This window comes from Phocoena phocoena, chromosome 16 (genome assembly GCF_963924675.1).
Source record: "Phocoena phocoena chromosome 16, mPhoPho1.1, whole genome shotgun sequence".
Classification (NCBI taxonomy): domain Eukaryota; kingdom Metazoa; phylum Chordata; class Mammalia; order Artiodactyla; family Phocoenidae; genus Phocoena; species Phocoena phocoena.
In genome coordinates, this window is record NC_089234.1 from 11405483 (window position 1) to 11429113 (window position 23631).

At 51.1% G+C, this 23631-nt stretch overlaps 1 protein-coding gene across 1 annotated transcript; it reads right to left on the reverse strand.

The window, feature by feature from the left end:
- Nucleotides 1-207: 207 nt before the first annotated feature.
- BAG3 (BAG cochaperone 3) lies at nucleotides 208-22648 on the reverse strand. Its single transcript, XM_065894404.1, has 4 exons — nucleotides 22101-22648; nucleotides 6619-6945; nucleotides 4828-5232; nucleotides 208-1578 (listed from the first exon to the last, which is right to left on the reverse strand). The coding sequence occupies exons 1-4, from the start codon at nucleotides 22284-22286 to the stop codon at nucleotides 763-765; spliced, it is 1734 nt and encodes a 577-aa protein (XP_065750476.1). The 5' UTR covers nucleotides 22287-22648; the 3' UTR covers nucleotides 208-762.
- Nucleotides 22649-23631: the final 983 nt, after the last annotated feature.

Consider the following 23631-nt stretch of genomic DNA (forward strand, 5'->3'; position numbering starts at 1 on the left):
GTTCACAGCTCTGAGTCTTCCCAGGTTGCAGCTGCAACCTGAGAATGAAAAATGACCAAGACTCATCTTCTCATGGGTCGGGCCAGCAGAGATGTTACGAATCCCAGAGCAGGCCTGTAAATGTGTCTGTTTATTTTTCCTGAAGCCAGTGAAAGACCATCTTGATGCCGCCACTCTTCAAAACTTAGAAACCACAGAAGACATTTTGAGTTACATTATTACTTTATTTTCCTTTTTTTAAATGTAGCATTAAAGTCATCCAACATACAGATATTCCTACGGCTCCTTACACATTTTATGCTATCTAAAGTTAAGTATTTTAGCTATGAGATGACAAAAATCATCCCACTGAAATGGCAACACTTCTGAAAAATGGGTTTCCTATTTACTGATGAGAAATCGACTCCCCATCTACCTCCGCAAAAACTCCTTCAGTCCAGAGCTGTAGAAAGACAGTTCACATCCATGACTAACATGTGGGACCCATACAGAGAGGGCTCCAAAACAGCAAGCTATGCGGTTAAACTTCTGTAACAAGCAACTTCTTTATTTGTACGGAATACGAATACACAGGAAAAGCATCATTCTCCTTTTAGGCCTTTCATTAGTGTGTTTCGCCTCCACCCAAGTTACTGCCTACCAAGCAGCTATGAAGAGTAAAAACCAACTGGTTTTAAGGCCCTGAAATGCATGCAACTTAAAATTCTCTAAAGCACACAATCAGTTCCCAGTCTCCGGGGCTGATTTTTTATTTCGTGGAGACTATGGTGCTGCTGGGTTTGCAGCTGTGTCTGTCGTGCTGCCGGGGTTTGGAGCTGCTGCCTCTCTGGCTTCTGGCTGCTGGGTTTCAGGACTGGGATCTTCTCCATTGCCAGCACTTTTCTTGCTCTTGTCTGCTGTCACGGCACCCATCTCCATGATTTCCTGAAGTGGCTGATCGGTGTCAAGGGAGCTGGGCTGGAGTTCATAAACCTGGACTTGACCTGGGACATCTATTGCTTTCTGTTCAAGTTTTTCCAGGATGGTCTGAACCTTCCTGACGCCATCTCTCCTGGCCTGGCGGACATCAGCACGTCCTTCTGGGTCTACCGAATCCAGGGCCAGTAGCTCTTTGGTCAAATACTCTTCTATCATCAGGTACTTTTTGTCCGTCTTCTTGCCTTCAAAGTTGTCCACAGCCTGCTCCAGCCCTTGCACCTTCTCCAAGATGGCTTCTACTTTCAGCACACCTGGATGTTTTGGGGGTACCTCAGCTTCTCCTGGTTTTGGGGGTGTGGCTTCTGCAGGGGCAGGGCTGGGGGCTGCTCTCTCTTCTGCAGCCACGTTCTTGGGGGGAGAGGGGACGGCAGAAGGGGCCGGGCTGGGAGGACAAGGCACCGGAGCAGAGGGAACCTTTACTTCCACTTTCTCAGAGGGAGGCAGGGGCTTCTGCGAAACAGGTTGAGAATCCACCTCTTTGCGGATCACTTGAATCGGGATGTGTCCAGGAGGGAGATCTGGTCCAGCTGGGCCTGGCTTGCTTTCTGGTTTGTTTTCAGGTTGGGGAATAGGTGAAGGTTCTCGATGGGTCATGGGTTGCTGAGAAGAGGCAAGGACACAGAGATAGTTTTAATTAATACCTGGCTGAGAGTCACAGGCAGTTGTTTGTGGCTAGTACTGACTAGAAGAAAACAGAAATGACTTTTTAAAAGTTTAATAGTATTAGAGGGATTTTCAAAGTCAGCCAAACCTGTTACAAAATTAAAATATGATATTCATCATGTATGTGACCAAACCATTGTTATGCTTCTGTTCGTTAACACTGGTCTCTTGGTCTGTCATCTCTCACTGAATTTTTCTGGAGATGGTATTCTTACAGCAATGAAAAGAAAACCAACATAATTTTCAAAAATGAAAATACCAAAAACTCATGCTGACGGCTGAGTTACTTTACCTCAAAGCAAAGTCCTGGGTGACTCAGACTTTCAGGTGATGGAGCCAGGGAGTAGTAATGGCCACTTGGCCCCCTTCATCACCCTGTGTGACAGTCTCCGCTCAGGGTGTGGCCTTCCCATCTCCTGTTTCAGAAAAGTTATAATGGTCTTTTTTTTTTTTTTTTTTTTAAACCTATGACAGCCTTGTGGTTTCTGCCCAGACTGATGTATTTTTTGAGAATAAGCAAGACGCTGAAAATGGGTAACGCAGTAAGAATTCTGCCTGGACACATCTGTGCCAGAGCTAACATTCAGCAGTGCAGGATCCCTGCACTGACTACATTGGCTACCGAGGCTGAGATACTCTCTAATGTGACTATAAGCTATAGTGATACTTTAAAAAATTAACTATGCTTGAAACAGAAACATCTTGGTTCACCTAGCATTTAAGTGAACATCTAAAACCCCCTTAAAAATCTCACACACTGATTTTATCAACTGGGAAATAGGAGTTGGACTACATTATTTCTAAAGTACTCCATATTAAAAACACTAAATCCCACTATAATGTTCAGTTAGGTCAAATCTCTGCAAGCCTCTAAAAAGGGATTTCTAGACAAGCTATAAAAGGGAGGCCACTACAAACAAATAGGATTAAGTGGAAATAGGATTAAATATTGTTCCACCAATTATAGAAAATATTGATAACATGGGAAAGGTATGAGAGGAAACAGCTCCAGCTTTGCAAATGGGCACTTCTTTCCCATTTGAAAGGATTACTGAGTCTGAGTAAGGATCTGATGGACGCTTGGCTGTTTTGTTTGAACACCAGTAGCCTCCTTTTCCATCAAATCTCTTCTGCCAACCAGAAATGCTTAACTTTGGCCCTTAGCACTCATGAACCAGCCACATGCCTCTTCTTGGGTTTTAAAACAATGGCTGAGTAAGTGACTTTGGAAACACCTAAGAGGGGGTGCCCTATGGCTTGTACTCTTCAAAAATGTCAAGGTCATGAAAGCAGAGAAAGACTGAGAACCTGTTTTCCAGATTAAAGGAGACTCAAGGAAAACGACATCTGCGTGCAGTGCTCGTGATCCTACACTAGATCCTGGAACAGGAGGAAATTGCTATAAAGGAGATCTGAGAAGGGACTGCGTATGAGACAACAATGTTTTAAGGACGTTAAACTTCCTGCATCTGATAATTCTACTGTGGGTATGAATGAGAAGGTCGCTCTCTTAGGAAAATATCTGCTGACATATTTAGGGGTACTGGGCATGATATTTACAATTAAACCTCAAACAAAAAGTATAGATAATATATGGAGAGAGGAAAAGATGACAAAGCAAATGTAGCAAAATGTTAACAGTAAATATGGGTGAATCTTTGCTTTCATGACCTTCATATATACTGGACTTCTCTTCTGTAAGGTTGAAATCATTTCCAAATAAAAAAGCAAAAAAACAAACAAACAAAAAAACCATAAAAGGAGGTGTTCTGTTTGAGGGCCCTGAACAGTGTCACCATCTGTAGTAAGGAGATGCCCTGCATTTGTTTACAGGGCACTTTCCTTTTAAAAACTGTGACCAAGGGACTTCCATGGTGGCGTAGTTGTTAAGAATCTGCCTGCCAATGCAGAGGACGTGGGTTCGAGCCCTGGTCCGGGAAGATCCCACGTGCCACGGAGCAACGAAGCCCGTGCGCCACAACTACGGAGCCTGCGATCTAGAGCCCGCGAGCCACAACTACTGAGCCCACGCACCACAGCTACTGAAGCCCGTGCGCCTAGAGCCCGTGCTCTGCAACAAGAGAAGCCACCGCAGTGAGAAGCCCGCGCACCGCAAGAAAGAGTAGCTCCCGCTCGCCGCAACTAGAGAAAGCCTGCACGCAGCAAGGAAGACCCAACGTAGCCAAAAATAAGTAAATAAATGTAAAGGCACTTCCACAATGTTGAAAAAATAAATAAATATTTAAATAACAATAAAAAATAAAAACTGTGGCCAAGAATTCACTCCGCAGCTGAGCGGCCCCGGCTGCCGAGTGTTCTTCAGCTAAAACTAGAAGACTTCCTCCCCCAGGAACCAGTGCCTGCACATCTCTCCTGAAGGATAAGCGGGCCCTGCCTGTAACTTTCACCAGGCATGAAGGAAGGCTTCCCATCCGCCCAGCCAGCCAGGCATCGGCCAGGTAACGTGGTCCTCTACCGCAAAGGAGGAGAAAGGAGTAAGACATGCTCCCTGTGGCCAAGGTCAGAGCAGAGCTGAAGAGAGCGGATGGATGAACACTTTCGAAATAAATGCACAGAATAATCAGAGCTGAACTGTAAGGGACTCATACTAGGCACCGTGGGAAAGATGAGGAGGCTTCGTGGAAGTGGCAAGACTGGCTTGTCCCCTGGAGGATGGGGACAGCTTGGATTGTGAAGACATGTCAGGAAGTGGGTCCAGCACAAGCAAAGGCACAAAAGAGGAGACAACAGAGTGAAGGGCCTGCAGAGTGCAGGAAAGGGTGTGAGTGAGGCAGGAGACGAGGCTGAGGGTGGGGTGTGGAGGGGCTGCAGGGCACTGCAAGGGTATGGTGGGCACTGAGACACCTGGGCCCCCCCCCACAGGTGTGTGACGCTGTGTTCTGCCCACCGTTGCCCACGGTGGTGGCTGGAGCTCTGCCCCTGAGGCAGCTGCAGCGAAAAATGAGCAAAAGCTGTAGAAAGTACTGGAGGCTCACAGCCCTCGCCTGCATTTCTGCTGATGACCAGCCGTCTTCAGGATCTCGCTCTCCCCCCCAGTTATGTGCGTAAACCAGGAGGGGCTGGTGGGGTGGGGCCGGGGGGGGGACCCAGGGCGCCTGCACAGAGAGCTCCTCAGGCCCTGGAGAGATGCTGCCCCAGCTAGTCTGCCAACACCGACTCCCATACCTGAGGCCTGTCGACCACGGTTTGCACGCGGACGGACGGCGGGGTGTGCACCGGCGTGCTGTTTCTGGCTGGAGAGCCCTCCCGGCTGGACGCACCCCGGACGGGTGACCGGAACGGGGATGCTGCCCACACGGTCCGGGGCTCCCAGTCATCTCCCTGGATCTTGTGGTACACAGGCTGGTGGGTCTGGTATTCGCCCTGCTGAGCTGGGTAGTGGGTCTTCTGGGCTTGGTGGAAGGAGGGCTGGGCTGCCGGCCGGGTGACATTCTGTTCATGTATCACCGGGATGGAGATGTAGCCCCGGGGGAGCTGGTGACTGCCCAGGCTGCTCCTGCCAGAGGAGGAGGGCAGGCTGGCCGAGGAGGACGAGGATGAGCAGTCCGAGGCAGCCGGAGACTGGGATCGCTGCAAGACGCAAAGGGCGGATACACAGCCCCGTGAGCCACCGCTGTCTGGCCCTCCGACTCTGTCCCCACCATGCGCCTGCTCTGGGCAGCAGGTTTAATATGACCTCCCGTCTGTAAGCCTTTCCATTTTCAAAATGTAGTGTTAAGACTGGGAGCTCAGGAGTCAAGAGGCCGGGGCTCAAATTCTTAACAGCTCAATAGCCTTAGGAGCCGCGTTTAACCCCCAGCCCAGTCACTGGGCTGACCTGACAATTCGGTAAAATAATCTGTGCGTGTGTCCCAGCCCCAGCGCCACACACAGGAAGCGCTCGCTACACTTTACTTATTGTTGTCACTGCATTTCCTCTCTCCGTAACTCTTTTCCTGCTTATCCACAGAGAACTCAGCTGGGCACTGGGAACTGTGTCCCCTGTGTGGACCGAGGCAGGCCAGGCCCCTTTCCCTTCCCGGCCACCTACTTTCTGTTCTAGAAAATCAGAAGGGTGTTTCCACAGCTGGCTTCTAAGGGCCCTGCTAGCTTAAATTTGTTCAGGTTTCTCTGACTGACGTGTCACTTTGGTTTTTTACAACAAAAACGTTACAAATTCAGGTACCGCTTCTCCAAGGAAGGGAGAAGAGCCTCCTGGTGTCCCACGTTAACTGTGATTTTTCACCCCCGGAGCAAGAGCAGTGCAGGAGACACGATGGGATGCCGTGCAGACTGCAAAGCCCAGAGAGCTGACGGCTCAGGTTCCTACTGGGGTCCACTGGCCTTCGAATCTCAGCTAGGAACTGGATTAAGAACTATTCTTTAGACATTAGTGCAAGAAGTGTCAGCTGCAGGCTTAAAACCTAAAAAGCAGCTGCCTTCCTGACTCCTGATTTTACATTTCCTTTGAAACTGTGGACACTGTAAGGGCAGGTACGCGGTCTCATTTTCACGTCAGTACAGCTCCAAGCAGTTAATACTTACCTGTGAACACTGAACTGAATGAAATAACACAGAGTATCTCTGTATTTCTGATATAGAAAGCTCGGTGGGTGTACGGGGCATCGCGTGAGGAAGCAGAAGGCCGGGCTTCCGGTCCCAGCGACGCCACTTCCAACTTCATGATTGTGGACCAAGCTGTTTACCCTTCTGAGCCCCAATTCCTTAACTACCAAAATAAACCATGATCCCTGCCCACCTGAAAAACCAACCTGTGAAACGCTGAGGGGATGCTGGGCTGTCTTGCAAGCGATCTTTGCTGGGTGACCTCTGACGCTGCGGGCCAGGCCCAGATGCCCCGCGTCTCACCAGGCGTTGCCCTGGGCACCGCATCAGGGTCTGGGGCAGCCTAGGAAGCACAAAACCCGGCACCCCCGGGTCGCACCCCACAGGCCCGCGAGCCAAGCCTCTCCTTACCTCAGGTCCATGGGAGGCTGGGGGCTGGGCTGCCGCAGCCGCTACCGCCTGTCCACACTGTTTATCTGGCTGGGTGGCTTCCGCCACTCCCCGCAGAGGTGACTGGGGCCTCTGCAGGGCCGCCGGGGCTACCTCGGTTTGGAAGCGCTGCGTCCCAGGCTGGGGGTAGGCGAAGACAGGATGTGGCTGCCGGCTCTGGGCACCGTCGTGGAGGACGGGGATGGGAATGTAGCCTGGCCGGAGCCGGGGGTACACGGCGTGGCCTTCCTTCGTGGGCAGCGGCCTGGAGCCCTCCCTCGAAGGCCCGTTTGCAGAGGACGCGGTTTCCTGAAATAAAGAGAAACACAGACCTGTTAGAAACTGGGAAGGAGACAGCCCTGAACAGGAGCAAGCATGGCGCCGAGCACTCCGACCTTCCAGAGTGACCCTGGGTCCCACAGTGCCAGCCAGGGCAGCTGAGCACACACAGTGTGGGCGCCTCCCCTGACCCCCCACTTCTTCCAGACGCCCCCTCCCCTAGTGAAGCCGCTGTATGGGCAGCAGTTTAAGAATCAGAAGCATCCAGAGGAAGCAGGGGAGCCAAGGTAACTGCTGAGCACAAGAGAAGTCCCGGTTTCCCAAACTGGTAAGACAGGTTTCTTTGCTGGGTGACACGGCGGCAGTGCATATAGGTGAGTCACTGACCGCCTCCCAAATCTTCAGACCCAGATCAGAAGGTGCGAGGAGCATTCAATTCCAGCTCCCTAAGCCACAGCCAGCTTCTCTGCTTTCTAAAGGGTCCTCATGTCTCCTAGCGATACAGACTCGTGCTGGACCCCAACGCAGGCCACAGCCTGGAAGTCTGCCGAGAAGGGGCGGCAGCGGGACGCTGCCTCCTCAGGAGTATTTTCAGAACAAGCTGTGAGAAAGGGAGATACACAAGGAATGCAGAAGCAGCACAGGATGAGAACAAAACCCGGGGATTAATTGTGCTGGTCTTGTGATGCCAACAAAGCTTGCTTGGCGAGGAGCGGCTGGGTCTCTCTCATGTCCTCTCACGAAGCTCTCCCTTCAGCGGCCCGGCTATTTTGGGACCCTTGAGAAGGCCAAGTTCCAGATGTACCACAGAGGAAGATCTTGTTTCAGACAACAAGGCTGGCCCGTCACTCGCCGGGCAATGTCACTTCTCACCAAGCAGAGGCTGGGCAACTGAAACCAGGGACCCCCACGGCTTCCGGTCCTGACGACCTCCGGAGCACTAGAGGGTCCTCTTACGGAGGAGGGGGCGGAGGATTTGTGCCACTGACACACACCCGAGTGGGTCAACTATTACGAAGGAGCGTGATCCTTCCTCACGAGGCAGCCCTCTGAACGCCAACGAACGCCAAGAGCTGAGGCTCTAGGAGCTTCGGGGTGTAATTCCCAGTGGGGTGAAACTGGTCACAAGTGGGGAAAGCCGAGGGCTGACCCTGGAACTTAGCCCTTTCAGACCCATGAACTGCTTGCCTCCTGCCGAGCCCCGCCCCAGAGGGCCTCCAGCAAGAAGGAGAGGCAAGGGTGTTGCCATGTCCTTGGGGACGCCAGCAGACAGGCACTCTCAGATTAGAATACCCACGTGCTCAGGGCAGCGGCATTATTTTAGCCTGCTTAACTCAGGTCACCCAAGAGCAGGGAGTGGGTCCAGGCCTCACATTCAGAACCAAATTCCTGCCATGAGAGGGACACCAAAAGGGCGGCAGCAAGAGGGACCCAAGAAACGCCGTGCTGCTCGGAGCTGACTCACAATAGGCCGTCCGGGCATTTTCTCCACGCACTGGGCACCTTCCTTCCAGCCTGGAGCAGGGGCCTGGATGAGTGCCGGGGCATCGTCTCTGCGGGCTTCCTCCTGGCCACGCACAAAAGCAGAGCTGAGCAGTCAGCGGCCCTCATCCGCTGACTGGCCCCTGGTCAACGTCCTGCTCCCGAGTTGCTTGGTACCATGGGATCACCAAACCAGCAAGGCACGATCCCTGCCAACTGGGGGCTGCATGAAACAAACAGGAAGCAAAACTACCTGGAAAGCACAGGAGGCCCTGCGGATGGGGGACCGCCTGGGCTTTTCTAGTAGGAGGGGGCTTTCTAGAGAGGATGCAAGTTCATTCTTACCTCTCTTAGTAACAGTTCTTTCATCTGGGGTAATTCTCTTAACCTCGATGAGCCTTAATCCCCTTTTCTAGAAAATGAGCTAGCAACACCCACTTCATAGGACTGTCGTGAGGTTTTATGAGAGCACGTCAAGAGGGACGGCCCCCCCCAAAAAAAAGAGTGATGCCGGGAAGGCCAAAAGTCATGTGAATCCCCCCTAAACAGGCCCATGATTATGCTCCTCAGACCCCAAAGTGTCAGAGGAATCAAAGCTGAAGGACGAAGTTAACTGGTGGTGACCAGAGTAGAACAGTGACTGCACCTGGAGAAAACGGAGTTGTCTGGGAAGGAACCTTCGGAGGGGATGGAAACGTTCTCCATCTTTCTCTGGGTGGTGGTAAACGGGTGTACATCCGTGTCGAAGTCTCTCACACCGTCCACTTCCCTGGGACCCCACCACAGCCCCTCCCCTGCCACATTCCACCCACACTGTCCAGACCGAACAGGTGAGGGTTGCCACCCCCAGCATCGTCGCACAGCCAGCTGCTGGCTGGGCCTCCACCTCAGACCCTCTCGGGGCCTGGAAGCCATACAGAGGCCTGGCTGAGGCTTGCCCGCTCCTGGGGGAAGCCCCCAGATCCAGAAGGTACTGGAGCGGGCCTGCCACGAGTTGTGCTTTTTATGCATCTCCCTGAGCATATTTTGTGCCTCAACTGAAAAAGAAAAGGGAAGAAAAAGGAAGGAAGAAGGGAAGGCGGGCGGGAGAGCAGTTCCACCTGCCCCAGGGGCTGCGACAGTGGAGGCGATACCTGACCTGGTCTTGGGAGTAGTGGTCCGGGTCAGTGGAGGGAGCGTGCGGTCACCGCAGGCAGGGCTGGGGGTGTCAGGGGCCCAAGCTGGAAGGCAGGGTGGCTACGGGAGGCCTGGAGGCTGCTTTCCTACAGTCCTGAGGTCTGTACTGGTTCCGTGTGAATTAACGACCCATTTATGCCATGCGATAAAAACCCACACATCTCTCATGATGGCCTCTGAAAGAAGGTGGGCTGCCTTGCCACTCTGGTGGGGGCTTTGTTTAGAAAACACTGCTTTAGGTAAGTTAAAAAGACCACCTCACTTCTACAGAATAGAAAACTAACACTTCTACGTGAATAATTTAAAACGAAAATGAAACGCCCACCCATAACAAGGTCTGCACCAGATGCCGACTCCACCTCTGTTTCTACTCTCCTCTCATCAGAGCCCTGTCAACAACAAATGCTTCAGTTTTACTAACCAAAAAGCACTGCCCAAAAGAGTTAAATTGCCCTTCCTATCTTCTGTGGTGTTTTCATCACAGTCTAGTAAAAAAAAAAAAAAAAAAGACATAATTTTTCTCAAAGGAAGAAGTTTGGTTTTTTTTTTTTTTGGCCACGCCACGCGGCATGTAGGATCAAACCCGCACCCCCTGCATTGGAAGGGCGGAGTATTAACCGCTGGACCGCCAGGGAAGTCCAAGAAAAAAGTTTTTTAAATGTTTAATATTTATAATTCTCCTAGAATATGACCAGAACATGTCTCCTCAGTCCCGTAAGAAGTGTCCTCGAGTTCAAGCCCAAGCCTACTGGTTATATCAACCAGCATCTTTCATAGAGGAAAGGCACTACCTGCCCCACCCTGACTTCGCTGGGGACTAGGGACTCCGTCTCCTGGGGGTTGCACTTCTGTGTGACCCCGTGATAGGGACGGGGTGCCATCACAGTCACCAAGCAGATGACGGCCAGCCCTGCCTCCTCATCACCACCTGCCTAAGCTCCCTAAGGAGCAGTGACGGCATTACAGGAAGCGTTTTCCAATCAGCTCAGCTCATCATCCTTATCTGTGGGCAGAGCCATCAGGAATACATACATATGAAATCCAATTAGGAAATAAGAGCCTGACTTCCACTGCTTATCCCACTGCATTAATTTATAAAATGAACTGGTTCAAGCTTCTTCTTTGTGCATTGCATTAAAATCCTCTGCGGGTGCCAAACAACTCCATGTGAAGGCCGGAATAAAAAGCAGGGAAAACTACCTCAGGTGAGCCAACGTCTGCCCTATTGAGTACAAGGTATTATTACTAGACAAGCCCAGGGCCAGGTTCTGAGCTTGGATGAGCCCGCGGCTCACACAGGTCTTGTTTGCTTAAGAGCACAACTAAACTTCACTACTGAGTTTTAGTAACAATGTGGGTGCTTAGGGGACAGCTAGGAGACTTGGAAAGAGGCTGCGCTTGGTCCTAAAGCTGACTCTGCTCTGAAATATGTGTGCTACGCAAGCAACTCACCTCCCCTCCCTGGGCCTTAGTTTCCTCAGCTGCGAAATGAAGGGGAGGCCCAGATGTTCTGTAAAGCAGTGGTCCTCAGACTCTAGGGGGCGTCCGGAGCGCCCAGGAAACGCAAAAAGGTGCAGACGCTACGTTCAGACCCCAACAAAGTCTGACTCAGGAGGTGTGTGGGCAAGTCCAGCCCCCATGGCAGTGGGAGCACTGACCTAAAGGAGGTTCCTTGCAGCCCTGACGTTCTCCGTGACCTCTGATTCCAAGATCTCTTCTAGCTCTAAACACCTACATAGAGCTCAAAAACAAGGAAAAGCTGACGTGTTGGAAATCTAAAAATGACCACTCTTGATTGCACCCAGTTAAATCACATTAGAACTCTCTGGAATTCAAGGTGCTCCAAAGTTGCATGAACCAAGTGAAGAGGAGGAAGCCGCTGACCTTGCACCTTAAAAGCAGGGTGGAACCATAAACCCTGAAAACGGCGGCGCCCCTGTGAGCCCCGACCCCAGCTCCACGGTACAGTGCTCTTTCAAACGGGGGCTCGACACCTACAGACCACAGTCTGAATGAAGGGGAACAGCGACAAAGGCCACTCTGAGGGCTGCCCTGCAGCACCTCCGCCTCAACAGCCTGGAGTCCTAAGTAGGGCACCCATTCTATCAACTGGGTTTTTAGGCCAGAAGAGTCTCACGCCTGCCAGGCAGTGACTTTTACTAAAGACACTTCAGAACTCCTAAAACAAAGAAAAAAAGATGGCGGGCAATAAGAATCCTGGGACTCCCCATTTAGCAAGGACGCGGATCAAAATAAAGCGGCTTGCGGCTCTCCTGGTGGCGCAGTGGTTGAGAGTCCGCCTGCCGATGCAGGGGACGCGGGTTCGTGCCCCGGTCCAGGAGGATCCCACATGCCGTCGAGCGGCTGGGCCCGTGAGCCATGGCCGCTGAGCCTGCGCGTCTGGAGCCTGTGCTCCGCAGCGGGAGGAGCCACAACGCTGAGAGGCCCGCGTACCACAAAAAAATAAAAATAAAATAAAGTGGCTTGGCTTGCCTCTTTCAGGCAGGAAGCAAAACAAAAGAAAAACTTCCTTCTAAAGCACACGTAGAGACCTGAGCTTCAACATTCTACCAAAACTTTCCATTTGGTATTACAGGCCACAGACATGAAATAAGGTATTGCCAATGTGATATATAAAGAGATATCTACCTCCCCACAGCCGAACTCAAAGTTCCCACTGGAATGTGGTAAAGGGTCTCTTCCACTGCCCCCAGCCCTGTTTGGGGCATGTAATGGACTTTGGGCATTTTCTGCATGGTAAGTAAAGTCCACATCCACCAAAGTCTGTTTACAGCACTCCTAGTGAGACAAGAATCTGTGCTGGAAGCAACCTAGCCCCAGGTGCTGGGAGGTTTTAACTGATACGCCCTGTCATTAAAGTATGCATACTTATCTACAAAGAGTTACAGATGTAGAAAATAAACTTGTGGTACCAGGAGGTAAGGGATGGGGGAGGGATAAATTGGAAGATTGGGATTGACACATACCCACTACTATATATAAAATAGATAGCTAATAAGGACCTACTGTAGAGCACAGGGAACTCTACTCAATATTGTGTATTGGCCTATATGGGAAAAGGATCTAAAAAAGAGTGGATATATGTGTATGTATAACAGATTCACGTTGCTGTACACCTGAAACTAACACAACATTGTAAATCAACTATACCCCAATAAAAATTAAAAAAAAAAAAGTATGTATAGTTGATCCTGGGATTACTGAGATGGGTGTCCCTATGTGCTTCTGCTAGGGAAAAGCACATTTTAAAGATGTGCTTAAAATGAGAGAGATGAGCCCCTGTTTTCAAGCTGCCATTCGGGACTCCAATCCCGCCCTGCTGCTCGCCAGGGGTGTGCCCTCGGACAGGACTCCTTGCTACTAAGACTCAGTTCCCCCAGCTATAAAAATCCCCATGCCTTCCAGGGCTTTTTGCAAGATTTAAGTGAAATAAGGCACGAGAAAGTCTTTGTAAACTCTGAGCTGTCCCATGCCCTATACAACTACGTTCCTCCATTCCACAAATAGTTATTGACGAACCCAGCTTTTCCCAAGCAACAGTTGGTTGGGCCTATTGTTTACAGAGTTGTGAATTTGGGTTTAATTCTTCAGTGATCTCACCAAGTTGGTAATGAGCCTGTTAGAGTCTGAAGCCCCTTTATCTGAGAGTCTTAAGAGCACTAATTAGCAGGGATGGCACTTTCTCTGCTAAGAAATGTACCTAAAGTTTCACAACCTGGAAGCAAACACAGCTAAAAACAACTCTAGGGGCCTGAGCCCTAAACTCCCCTCTCCCTTCAACAGGCCCCAGGCGCTGAAGGGGTCTGCCGTGCAGACAAACTCACCTGAGAATCAACACACAACCTGCAGTGACTGTGGTTCCTGCACACATGCCCCTGAGACCCAGGGGAGAGAGCCAAGCCAGGCTGGTGTCAGGGAGTAGAACATCTGCTGGTGTCCCCCTAATATTCTCAGTGTGTCCCCCCAAGGCGTATAAGCAGTCTCCAGGCCACAGCTGGGTATGTCCCCTGCTGGGGAGAGCGCTCGGGGCTCAGAGTCCCCCATGGGCACCCTGGACCCCTCCTCAAGGATACCATGGAGCAGATGTGGCCCAAGGTCACATGGGAAGTGACTGCAGAACCAGGAAGAGAATCCCGGTCACTGGGGTTCAGATCCTGAGCTCAACGGCTTCAGGGAAATTAAAGACTACCTACTTCCTCTTCAGGAAAAAAAAAAAAAAAAAAAGGGTAGGGATCAATCTAAAGGCATAAATCACAAACAGAAAAGTACCTGAAATTTCCATATTAGGAAGCGAAATCTTGTCTGAATTTAGATAAAGAGACCTCCTCATCCCCATGGACACATTTCCATGGGTTTCTCAAGGTTCCTTCTCAGACTCAGGTAGAACACTGTTCAGTCACTGGGCTCCTCCATCTGTGGGATGTCAACCATGCAAAGCATCTGTTGTTATTAGGGTGCTGGGCTTCACTGGACGTGTATTTTGTACAAAACACCGTTTCGCAAAAGAAAAAAATCTCCAATTCATCAACCACAGCTCCGGCAAGGGGAGACTCTGACAGATGGTGGCAGTCTTGGGGGTATTGCTGGAGGGCTCCTCCCCCACCCTAAGCAGCTTCTCAAAGCATTCCTTCCCCAGCAACCACCCTCCCCCAAAAGGGTGGTGGCAATTAGAACCCCCCTGCCTCTCTGCTCCACCCACGGTGACATTTCCCCCCCCCCCTTAGGGCAGGGTCCAGTACACCTGTGCAGACGGCCAGCCCCTCGTTTAATGTGGCTCCGTTTCCCCGCAACACCACTGGGCACCTGGTCGGTCCTCAGGCCTGTGCAGAGACTTGGAGGGAGAGCCCCGCCTCAAGCAGTCGGGATTCAGGGTAAACACAGCACCCCCTGCAGAACACAGGATACACAATTCCGCCGGCCCATCTTGGGCAGGGGATCTGGGGTGAGGCCACGGGCTGATGAGGCTGTGGGCTGCAGGTCTGGCTGAGAGCCTTCATCTGCCCTCACGCTGAGTTACTGCCCAGCACCTACCACCCCCACGAGGGACACAGGAAACCCCTGGGAAGGGTGCTGAGGGTGTCCGGACACTGGAGGAAGGAGAGTCAGCTAAAGTGGTCCAGGGGCGATAAGAAGAGGCCTTGTCTTGGGAAACGAGACTTCATACCCATCTGGGAACCAAGAGACCCACGTCCAGCCAGCACTGTCCACTCTGTGGGAAAGCCAAGCACCTGTGAATCCCCTCCGACTTCTTGGCGAAGACTGGGACTGTCGCCACGGACCACACACATGCCTCAGGTCAGGCCCTGGCTCATCCCTTTCCCGATCCTCACGACCCTGCTGGACAGGTACTGGTGTATGCCCATTTCTCAGAAGGAGAGACTGAGGCTCGGGGAAGGTGAGTGATTTACCTGAGATCACCAGAACCCAGGTCTGTCAGACTCCAAGGCCGGGGATACGTTAACCCTTTCACTATTCCTGCCACCCCTGTACACTGTGTGATAATTATTGGCTCATGTCTCCAAACCCTTCAGCTTCTTGGGGTAAAACGCAGCAGGAGGGAAAGCATTTCATTTCGCCCGGTTGGAGCGGGGCTGAGGCACAGACCTGGAACATTCAGTTCGAGTGTGGTCTCGGTCAGGGAGCCAGGGCTTGATGCTGAGTCACTGCCTGGCTGAGGCAGGGCAGCGAGAGCGGGGCGCACCTCTGAGTCACCACAGCCCCAAGACTCCACACAAGCCCAGCATGGGGCCTCTGCAGGGACAGAACCCAGGTCTAGCCCAGCAGGAGAGCTGGTCCTGCTCTGACACTCAGGGTCCATGGGATAATCTGGAAGATTCAAAAGCGACGTGGCTGCCTTCTCTGCCACACGCGTCCTTTCCTTTCTTCCTGCCATTTCTAAACTATTCATTCTTTCTTTCTTTCTTTGTCCAAGAAGAATTTTTTAAATAACTGAAAAGAACAAGAAGTCTACTTTAAATTAAATTAAATTTTCAAGAAAATGAGGAAGTTACTTCAAAATAGGAAATGTTTGCTCTTCAAAAGGATGCTAAGGCATTTTCAGGGGAAAGTCTCGCCTCAATCACTAGGGAGAGAGCTCTGCGCGGGGACTCGGGACGCGCACTGTTTACAGGCTCCTACTGTAGGCAGCAGGCAGTCTACAATCCTGGGCGCTTCATAATTGACAGTGAATAAGAGGCTTCGCTCTGTAGCGTCTGATCTTACTGCCAGCCTCATGGACAAAAAAACTGGAGAGAGACTCCTTCCGTGGCGCCGGGGCTGCTCTCTGCCGCTGTGGCTTAGCGGCGTCTGGCTGTTGCCAGCAACCGGCCTCCCCAGGCAGGCCTGCTCCAAGACGCTGTGTCACTGGCGGGGACAAAAAAGAGCTTCTCCAGACCCGTAAGGATGAATTCAGGGAATCAATACCAAAGTCCCCTGTGGAGAAAAGGCCATTCAGAAATTCAATAAAAAGGAACCGGCTCCCGGGAGACATTTGGGAGCAGAAGACAACACTGCTTAGGAACCAACAGGAGGCTTCCCGCGACACGCTCTTCAGTAAGGGATGCTTTCCTTCAACCAGCCTGTCCACTCTGGAGCCCAGGCCCATGTTTTACTCTTCCCCACGCAGAATCCTTCACACACTGAGCCTGTAGACCCTGCCGGGCTCTGAGAGGCAGAAAGGGGAAAGAGACGCAGACTGTGCCTCTGGGACTCCCAGCCCACAGGGACGTGACCCCAAGGCAAAGCAGAAAAGTGCTGCCTTTCGGAAGAAAGATTCGAATGGAAGTAACGTGGAGTCCAGAGCAGGGACAGCCTACTTCACCGGAGAGACGGAATAAATGCTTTGTGGAAAATGGCACCGGAGGAGGCAGAACTGTCCTCTGTGTGGCCTTTAACACCATGACTTACAGAGAGCAGGTGCTCAAAAACGTCGGAAGAGATGAATGAGTGAAGACTGGGGGCCATCTTCTAGGTTCAGACCCAGGCTCAGGAAACGAGACAACATTTCTGATCGGCTGTAAGAGATGGACTCAAGGCTGTTTATCAGCAGAACTGTGCCTGGCGAGCTCGGAGCGTAAAGGACTGAGTATAGAGAAGCAGCCAGGTCCACTAGCGGCAAGCCTGTCTGTCACCTGGGGCGGGGCTGGGGGTGGGGGTGGGGGTGGGGGTGGTAAACCTCTGGCTACAACAGTCTTTCTGTTTCCTCATAGCTGACAGGCCAGGCACATCCCCTCTCTCCAAGTCTGTTTCCTCATGCATAAGGTGAGCCTGACAGCTTCCACCTTAGTGAGTTGCTTTGAGGATTTAAAGAGAGGTTTGGAAAAGCACCCACCTGCGTCTGGCACATAGCTATAAATATGTTGACAGACAAAAAAATAGTTCATCCCTTCCTGAAGAAATTCTCTCTGCTTAAGCTTTTACAAGCTGCCTGGCTTGCTGAGAAGCTGCCAAGGCCCCCAAAGAAACTGTCATAGAAATATGTGAAGAGTTTAAGAACACCAGATAGCTCACGCAGCTGCACACGCCAAACAAGGGCTAGAGATCAGCTTCCACACCTGCAAAAGGAGGGGATCTGGAGCCTAGCTTCAAAAGTCCAGCTGTGAGTCTGAGGGCTGAGGCACAAAAGGGTGTGTAGACTTGATTCACGAGCAAGGGGGAGCCGGGAGGGGCTGGAGAATTCCTCAGTCAGGTAGGAGAGAGGTCCCCTCGGTGTCCATCAGCACTAGAGGGTCCTCGGAGGTTCCTAATAAGCAAGGCCTTTGTCTCCTGCTCCCCGTTTTTCTATATAAGGTGTCTTAAATATGTAAGAGCAACATGAAAACAGCAAAACTATGAAGGAGAAAGAGTAGGTTTGGGCTACGCATGGTTTCTTAATTTTTATGAAAATTACCAGATCATTTTAAAATGTCAATAGGAAGTAACAGACATGCGGAGTGGTTTATATAAGGCAACTGTGTGTCATTCCAGAAACGAGGACAGTGCTAATCAAGCCTCATGGGCGGTATGAAGCCTTCTGACTCACAGGCAGCCCAACAGCAACAAACAACCAAGCCTTCCCGGCCCTGGCTAACGTCAAACGCTGCCAACGGTTCCCAGGCACTGACTCTACCCTTGTAAAGGGTAAATATACTCCACAAAACAGGAGACAAGTTTTGCTCAGTTCTTGCATAAGCCAAACACAGACTGTTCTTTAGAGGGAAAATGAAGGTCCCGGATGAGCTGGACTCATAAGGCATCTGGCCATGTTCTTTATGCACCCCCAGCAAATCACTATTCATCAGTCATAAAGAAATGGGCTCCAGAGTAACTGCAACTTGCTGGAAATACAAAGGAGAGAGTGGCCACTCATTTCCTGACTGTGTTCCAATTCTAAGAGGCACAGGAGCTTGCAGTCAATCTGCAAAGAACAAGGTGATCTCATCTTTAAGAAAATTCAGGAAGCTCCGCTGAACGTGAAGGGGAAGAAATGGGGCTCTACTTCAGTCGACATTCAAAACATTTCCGATTTCCTCTGAAAGGATGTTCCTACCTGTCTCGCACAGAGCCTGAGGATAATCTGTCAAATTACTGTGGTGAGATTCTGCCGGCAGCGGAAGACAAGAGGGAGAGACTCTGGCTTGCTTCTTCCTGGGGTTCAGGAGGGTCTCGGGACCACCTCCCCACAGCCGGCACTGGCACCCCACCAGGCTCCACCCCTCCCCACGCTACCCCTATGTTCGTTCGCAGAAGCCACGCACCGGGTGAGTTTCACCACGAAGGAAGGGAGGCTCCGGTGATGGCTCTGCAGGTTAGATGTTGAGCAGGCCCCTTGAGGGTGCCAAGGCCTACGCAGGTGCACGTGAAGTCACAGCTCCCCCGCCCCCCTAAGAAGTGGGATCATTGTCCTTCGGTGGCTCCCAAATGCCAGACTGCCGGAACCAAGAACCAAGAGGGAAGCTTTTCTGACATACAGATTTCTGGGCCCTACCCTGAGCAACTCGGATTGAACAAGGGGGTACCCAGCTGGCAACGTGTGTTCTTAAAAGGCTTCCCTGGAGACTGCCAGGCTTGGGAATCCGTGCCGGGGACCTCCAAGACCGGCAGAGCTAGAACAGCCCTGCTCCTCCAGGGAGGAGGGTCTCGCTCTCGTCGCAGGAAGGATTGTGAGGGAGCAGCACAGCGCCACACCCCAAAATATCTGGCCTCTGTTTATTTAGCAAGAGAGCCTGGAGGAGTGGCTGCACAGAAACTGCACATCTCCTGATTCCAAAGTGGACGTCAAGCTCTCTGCCAGAGACGGGGCCTGGACTGGTATGAAATTGCCAGGAGATTAGTGGGAAGCCCACGTGTGCAGAAAATCGATATCTGGGAAGACTGCAGGTTCAGTTGCTCAGAGTGGAGCTGGACTGAGCCCAAAGCCTTTGCCTCTAGCTGTCCTGCCTCTGCAATGAAGGGCAAGACACTTGCTTTCAGTTGCCGCCTCTGTAAAAATGGGATGAAAAGTCACTCTAACCACCTCAGGGGAATGAGAGAGGATCAATCGTAAGACAACAGAGGATAAGACTAAACCAAAGTTCTAATCTTTTTCTTCCTTCCACGAAAGCCATTTCTGTACCTACATGGTTAAACTGTAAACACCCAGAAGCTGTCTTCTCCAGAAGAGGGCTTTCTCTGTTTTTCATGCTCAATGAAGAGCTCTTTATTGACTGACAGCATCTCCTCTTGAAAGTAAGGATGCTCAGAGGGTCCTCTTAGCTCAGTTCCTCTAAAATCACCCTTTGTTTTCTGCCAGAGCCCTTTTCTCATTCCACATTAAGAAACCAAATTTCAAATATAAAGTAACAGTGAAGGATTTTCCATTGTATTGACTCTGAAGTAAGGTGTCATTCATATAAGTGAAAGTGAATTTGTCACACAGATGTTCTGTGTATATCAAAGCACAGTCTTGAAAGCAATGAAGCCCAGAGCTAATGAACTGAATGTTAGTTTTCTCCCTATGTTTTGGTACCGTGCTGAGAAATCTCAAGTAATTAATTTGGTAAAGAGAGCTCTTTCCTTGAGTTGATCACATCCAGCCATCACCATCTAAGTAGTCACAGAACAGAAGTCAGCCACCCAATACTTGATGGTTGGGAGGATACAAAAATTATCAAGTATTCCAGCCTGCACGCTTCATAGTTTCATGAAAATTTAAGACACTTCTACCTTCCTCTGAACAGATACACTGCCTCTTATCGACTTTTCAGTGTAGTTCTCTCTTTGCTCTTGGTACTAGCTGAGTGGCCTTTGGAAACACACTTGAACTCTCTGGGTTATTTTTTGTGTTTTTTTTTTAATAAATTTATTTATTATGTGGGCTCCGTAGTTGTGGCTCACAGGCTCTAGAACCCAGGTGTAGTAGTTGTGGTGCATGGGCTTAGCTGCTCCAAGGCATGTGGGATCTTCCCGGACCAGGGCTCAAACCCGTGTCCCCTGCATTGGCAGGCGGATTCTTAACCACTGTGCCACCAGGGAAGCCCCTCTCTGGGTTTCTTTCTCAGAAAAATAGAGGCTGGGGTAAAAGGTCTTTAAGGACCTTTTTCCACTTTAAAATTCTGACTTAAATTTTCAAATCAACTTTTCCAGCATCAGACTTCTGATTTAGTAGCTTGCATTTTCTACTTGTCGAGAACAATAATAGTAACTCAACCTGTTTTCATCCCCCTGGAAAAAGTTTATAAAACCACAGCCTAACCCATCCACTGTACAGATGCACAAAGATCTCAACGTGCTGAGTGAGTTTCATGTTGGAAACAAAGCGCCAGCAAGGCGGGACTTAACCCTGCACTCACAGTGGATGTGTCCAAACCTGATCTTCGCTCACCACCAAGGATGCCAGCGATTCCGACTGTCCCTGTCTCTATAGGAAGGAAGCCTCAAAATGATACTTTTTTTTGTTTTTTGTGGTTTTTTTGCCCACAGTAAAGATCTATGTCCTTGCAGGCTGCAGTAACAGAGCTGGTTTGAAATGAGCATCAGTTTCACTCAATAATGGGCTGAACAGACAAGCAAAAAAGTATATATGGTTACGCCCATCCCAGCTAATTATAGCCTCTGGTACTAATTTTCAGAAATAAATATACAATTAATTTCTTATAAATGTAAGCTGCTGAATTTACAATGTCTCACTGTTGGGCACCAGTCTTATAAATATTTTTAAGAAAAAAACTGCATAAAAATGAAGGTGGATAACACAGATCTTTCTTCTAAAATAATGATTTATAAAGCATTTTTAATTTTGTGAATTTTTAAATCTTCAAAATAACTTATTAACTCTCTATGACTTTTATTTTTATTTTGCCCAGACAACGTAACACTATCCTTTAAGTATATTTCTTTTTGTCAAGCTTTATATTTTGAAAAAGTTCAAATTTATAGAAAATTACAAGAGTAGTACGATTAGTTATAATTTTTTAAGTTAACAGACTCATTCCAAGCTCCTATTTTCAAATTTTCATGCTTCTAAGGATTAAGTAGTATATATCCCTGCATATATGTAAATGAGGCATCCTTCTAATACAAAAGTATTACTACACAGTTACTTGTGTATTAGAAACAAATCCTAGGTATTTTAGTAACATAACAAGGAAGGGAATGTATTGCCATTTAAAAAAAAAAAAGTCTCTTTCTTGCCAGTGTGAGGCAATGTCTAAGGCAATAGCCAACTAGGAGACAGTCCCACATCTTTAGTTTAGAAACTGCCTGGAAGAACAGCATCTTGTTTTTAACAAGTCATACTAGAATATATTCTTAGTGAAAACAGTTTCAACCAATAATACAATTTTAATTTCAAATACAGAATGGGGAAAAAAGAAAGGAATGAATTTACATCCAGTCTCCTGAGTCACTCTGTGCCTGAGATGGGAGGGTGAGGTCAAGACACCTTCAATCGAATTCAGGAACTTTAGGGGGTAAAATTCCTAACAGACCCTAAAAGACCCCCACCCCAGCTTGCCAATGGCCCCCCGGCGTCCGCCAAAGTACGGTCAGCAGGGTGAAACCAGGATCTCGGTCCTGGAAGCCGGGCGGAGGCCGCGGCGGGGCCTGGCCCGGGCCTGCGATGCTGACCAGGCCAGCCTCCCCTCGTCTCCTGGCCCACGGCCCCTCGAATCGAGCCGGTGGACCGGACCCGGCGCCACCGCGCGGGTCCCACTTCCCGCCCGACCCCCGGAAACCAAACGCGGCCCAGGGAGGACAGTCCTCTCCGGGACCTCCCCCCCGCCCCGACGCCGGCCATGGGAGGGGGCTCGTTGCGGGGGCAGCAGGCCGACCCCCTGAGAGCTGGTATCCTTCTGGGGGGTCCGTGCGCCCCAGGTGGCCTTCACTGACCTCCGGGGCACCGGCTCAGGCGGGCTACGGCCGGCGGGCACCTGGCGCCTCGCGTCCCCGCAGCCCGGCCCAGTCCAGCCGCCCCCTACGGCCCTGTGCCGACCGCTGGCCGTCGAGGGGCGGCCGCTGACCCGGCGGCCTGCGGCGCGGGCCCTGCTCACCTTGGGGACCTCGGGGGGCACACGCGGGTCGTTCCACGTCGTGGTACGGCTATTGTGGTCCACGAAGAAGGGCCAGCCGGTCTGCGGGTCGATCTTGATTTCCCAGCCAGGGGGCAGGGGGTCGCGGTCGCCGGCGCCGCTGCCGGACGCCATCTGCACCATGGGCGAGTGGGTGGCAGCGCTCATGCTGGGTCGGGGTCGGCCCAGGGGGCGGCCGCCGGGGTGCCGGATCGCGGGGTGCCGGGTCACGGGGTCGCGGGGTGCCGGACCTCCAGGTGCAGAGTCGCTCGCTGGCCGCGACCGGAGCTAGAGTCGTGCGCGCCGCCGACGTGTCCGGGAAGCCGGCGCTGGGCACCTTTATGAATTAAAGGAGGGGGTGACGTGGCCGAAGAGGGCTGGAAGCGTCTGGAAATAGCCTCCTCGCTGCCAAAGGGGAAGGAGGAGATAAAGGGAGGTAGCAACTGGCCAGCTAGAAACTTCTGGTCCCATCCAGATAAGTTGGCGGCGGCGCCGCTTGGATGTGGAGCTCCGCCCTGAGTCATCAGCTATAATCGTGGCGGGGCGGGGCGTGGGCAGGGCGTGGGCGGGGCCTCGGCCAGGCCGCCCCTCCTCCACCCCTCCACCTCCTCCCCCGCCCCAGCTTCCCCGGCGGGGGTCCCCCGGCCGAGATGGCCCTGGGGTGGGCCCGGTGCATCCGCAGGGTCCGCGTGCCGCCGGCCGGCAGGACTAGCGAGCCCCGGGGACATCGTCTGTGTGTCCTGGGCCGGTTTCGGTTTTCAGACTCGTTCCCTCTTCTTCGAGCCGCGTGGGTGTTCCCGGGACTGGCTCCTTCGTATAAAAACAAAGTCATCGTTAACCTTTAAAGTCGCTGGATTCAAACTCGAGTCTGTCCCACCTCCCCTTTGCATCCCCATATACTGATACTCCAGGATATTGGCGTCCCTCAGTTACGTTTTAACCACTTTTTTCCATAGGCTTAAGGGCTGTCCGGAAGGAGCTCTGGAATGTTGATCCGACACCATCACCAAGCCAGGGAGAAAATGGAAGTACAAATGGAAACTCACCTGCCTTTCTTTAGAAACCTAAAGAAAGATTGCATCAACGCATGGTTTTATGCTCCCGAACCTCAAATCTCAAATGTAGAAACTATCATTGAACAACTTTAAAGAAAAAAAAATATTCTTTTGGGTTTGGGTCTTTTTTATGGTGGAAGTTGGTTCTTGCTATCTTAATTTGACCTTCATTTGGAAAGTAGGGGAGAATTCAAATCAGGAAAAAATTTTGTTTGGTTAATTCAGTGGTGGGTTGCACTTGTAACCTCAGCCAAGCACCTCAATTCCTCTGGGAGAAAGAGTGCGCCCCCAGAGGCAGAATGTTTGGGGGGCGTCCCATTTTAGATCCTTAGGCACGCAGACTCATTCCCTTAGCCAGAAACATTTTGAGAAGTTGTCTTGGGCTAATATTGGGCCCAGCTTTCCAACTCAAATGCAGAGAATACTCTGGAACCCTCAGAGACAACACCTTTTGTGTC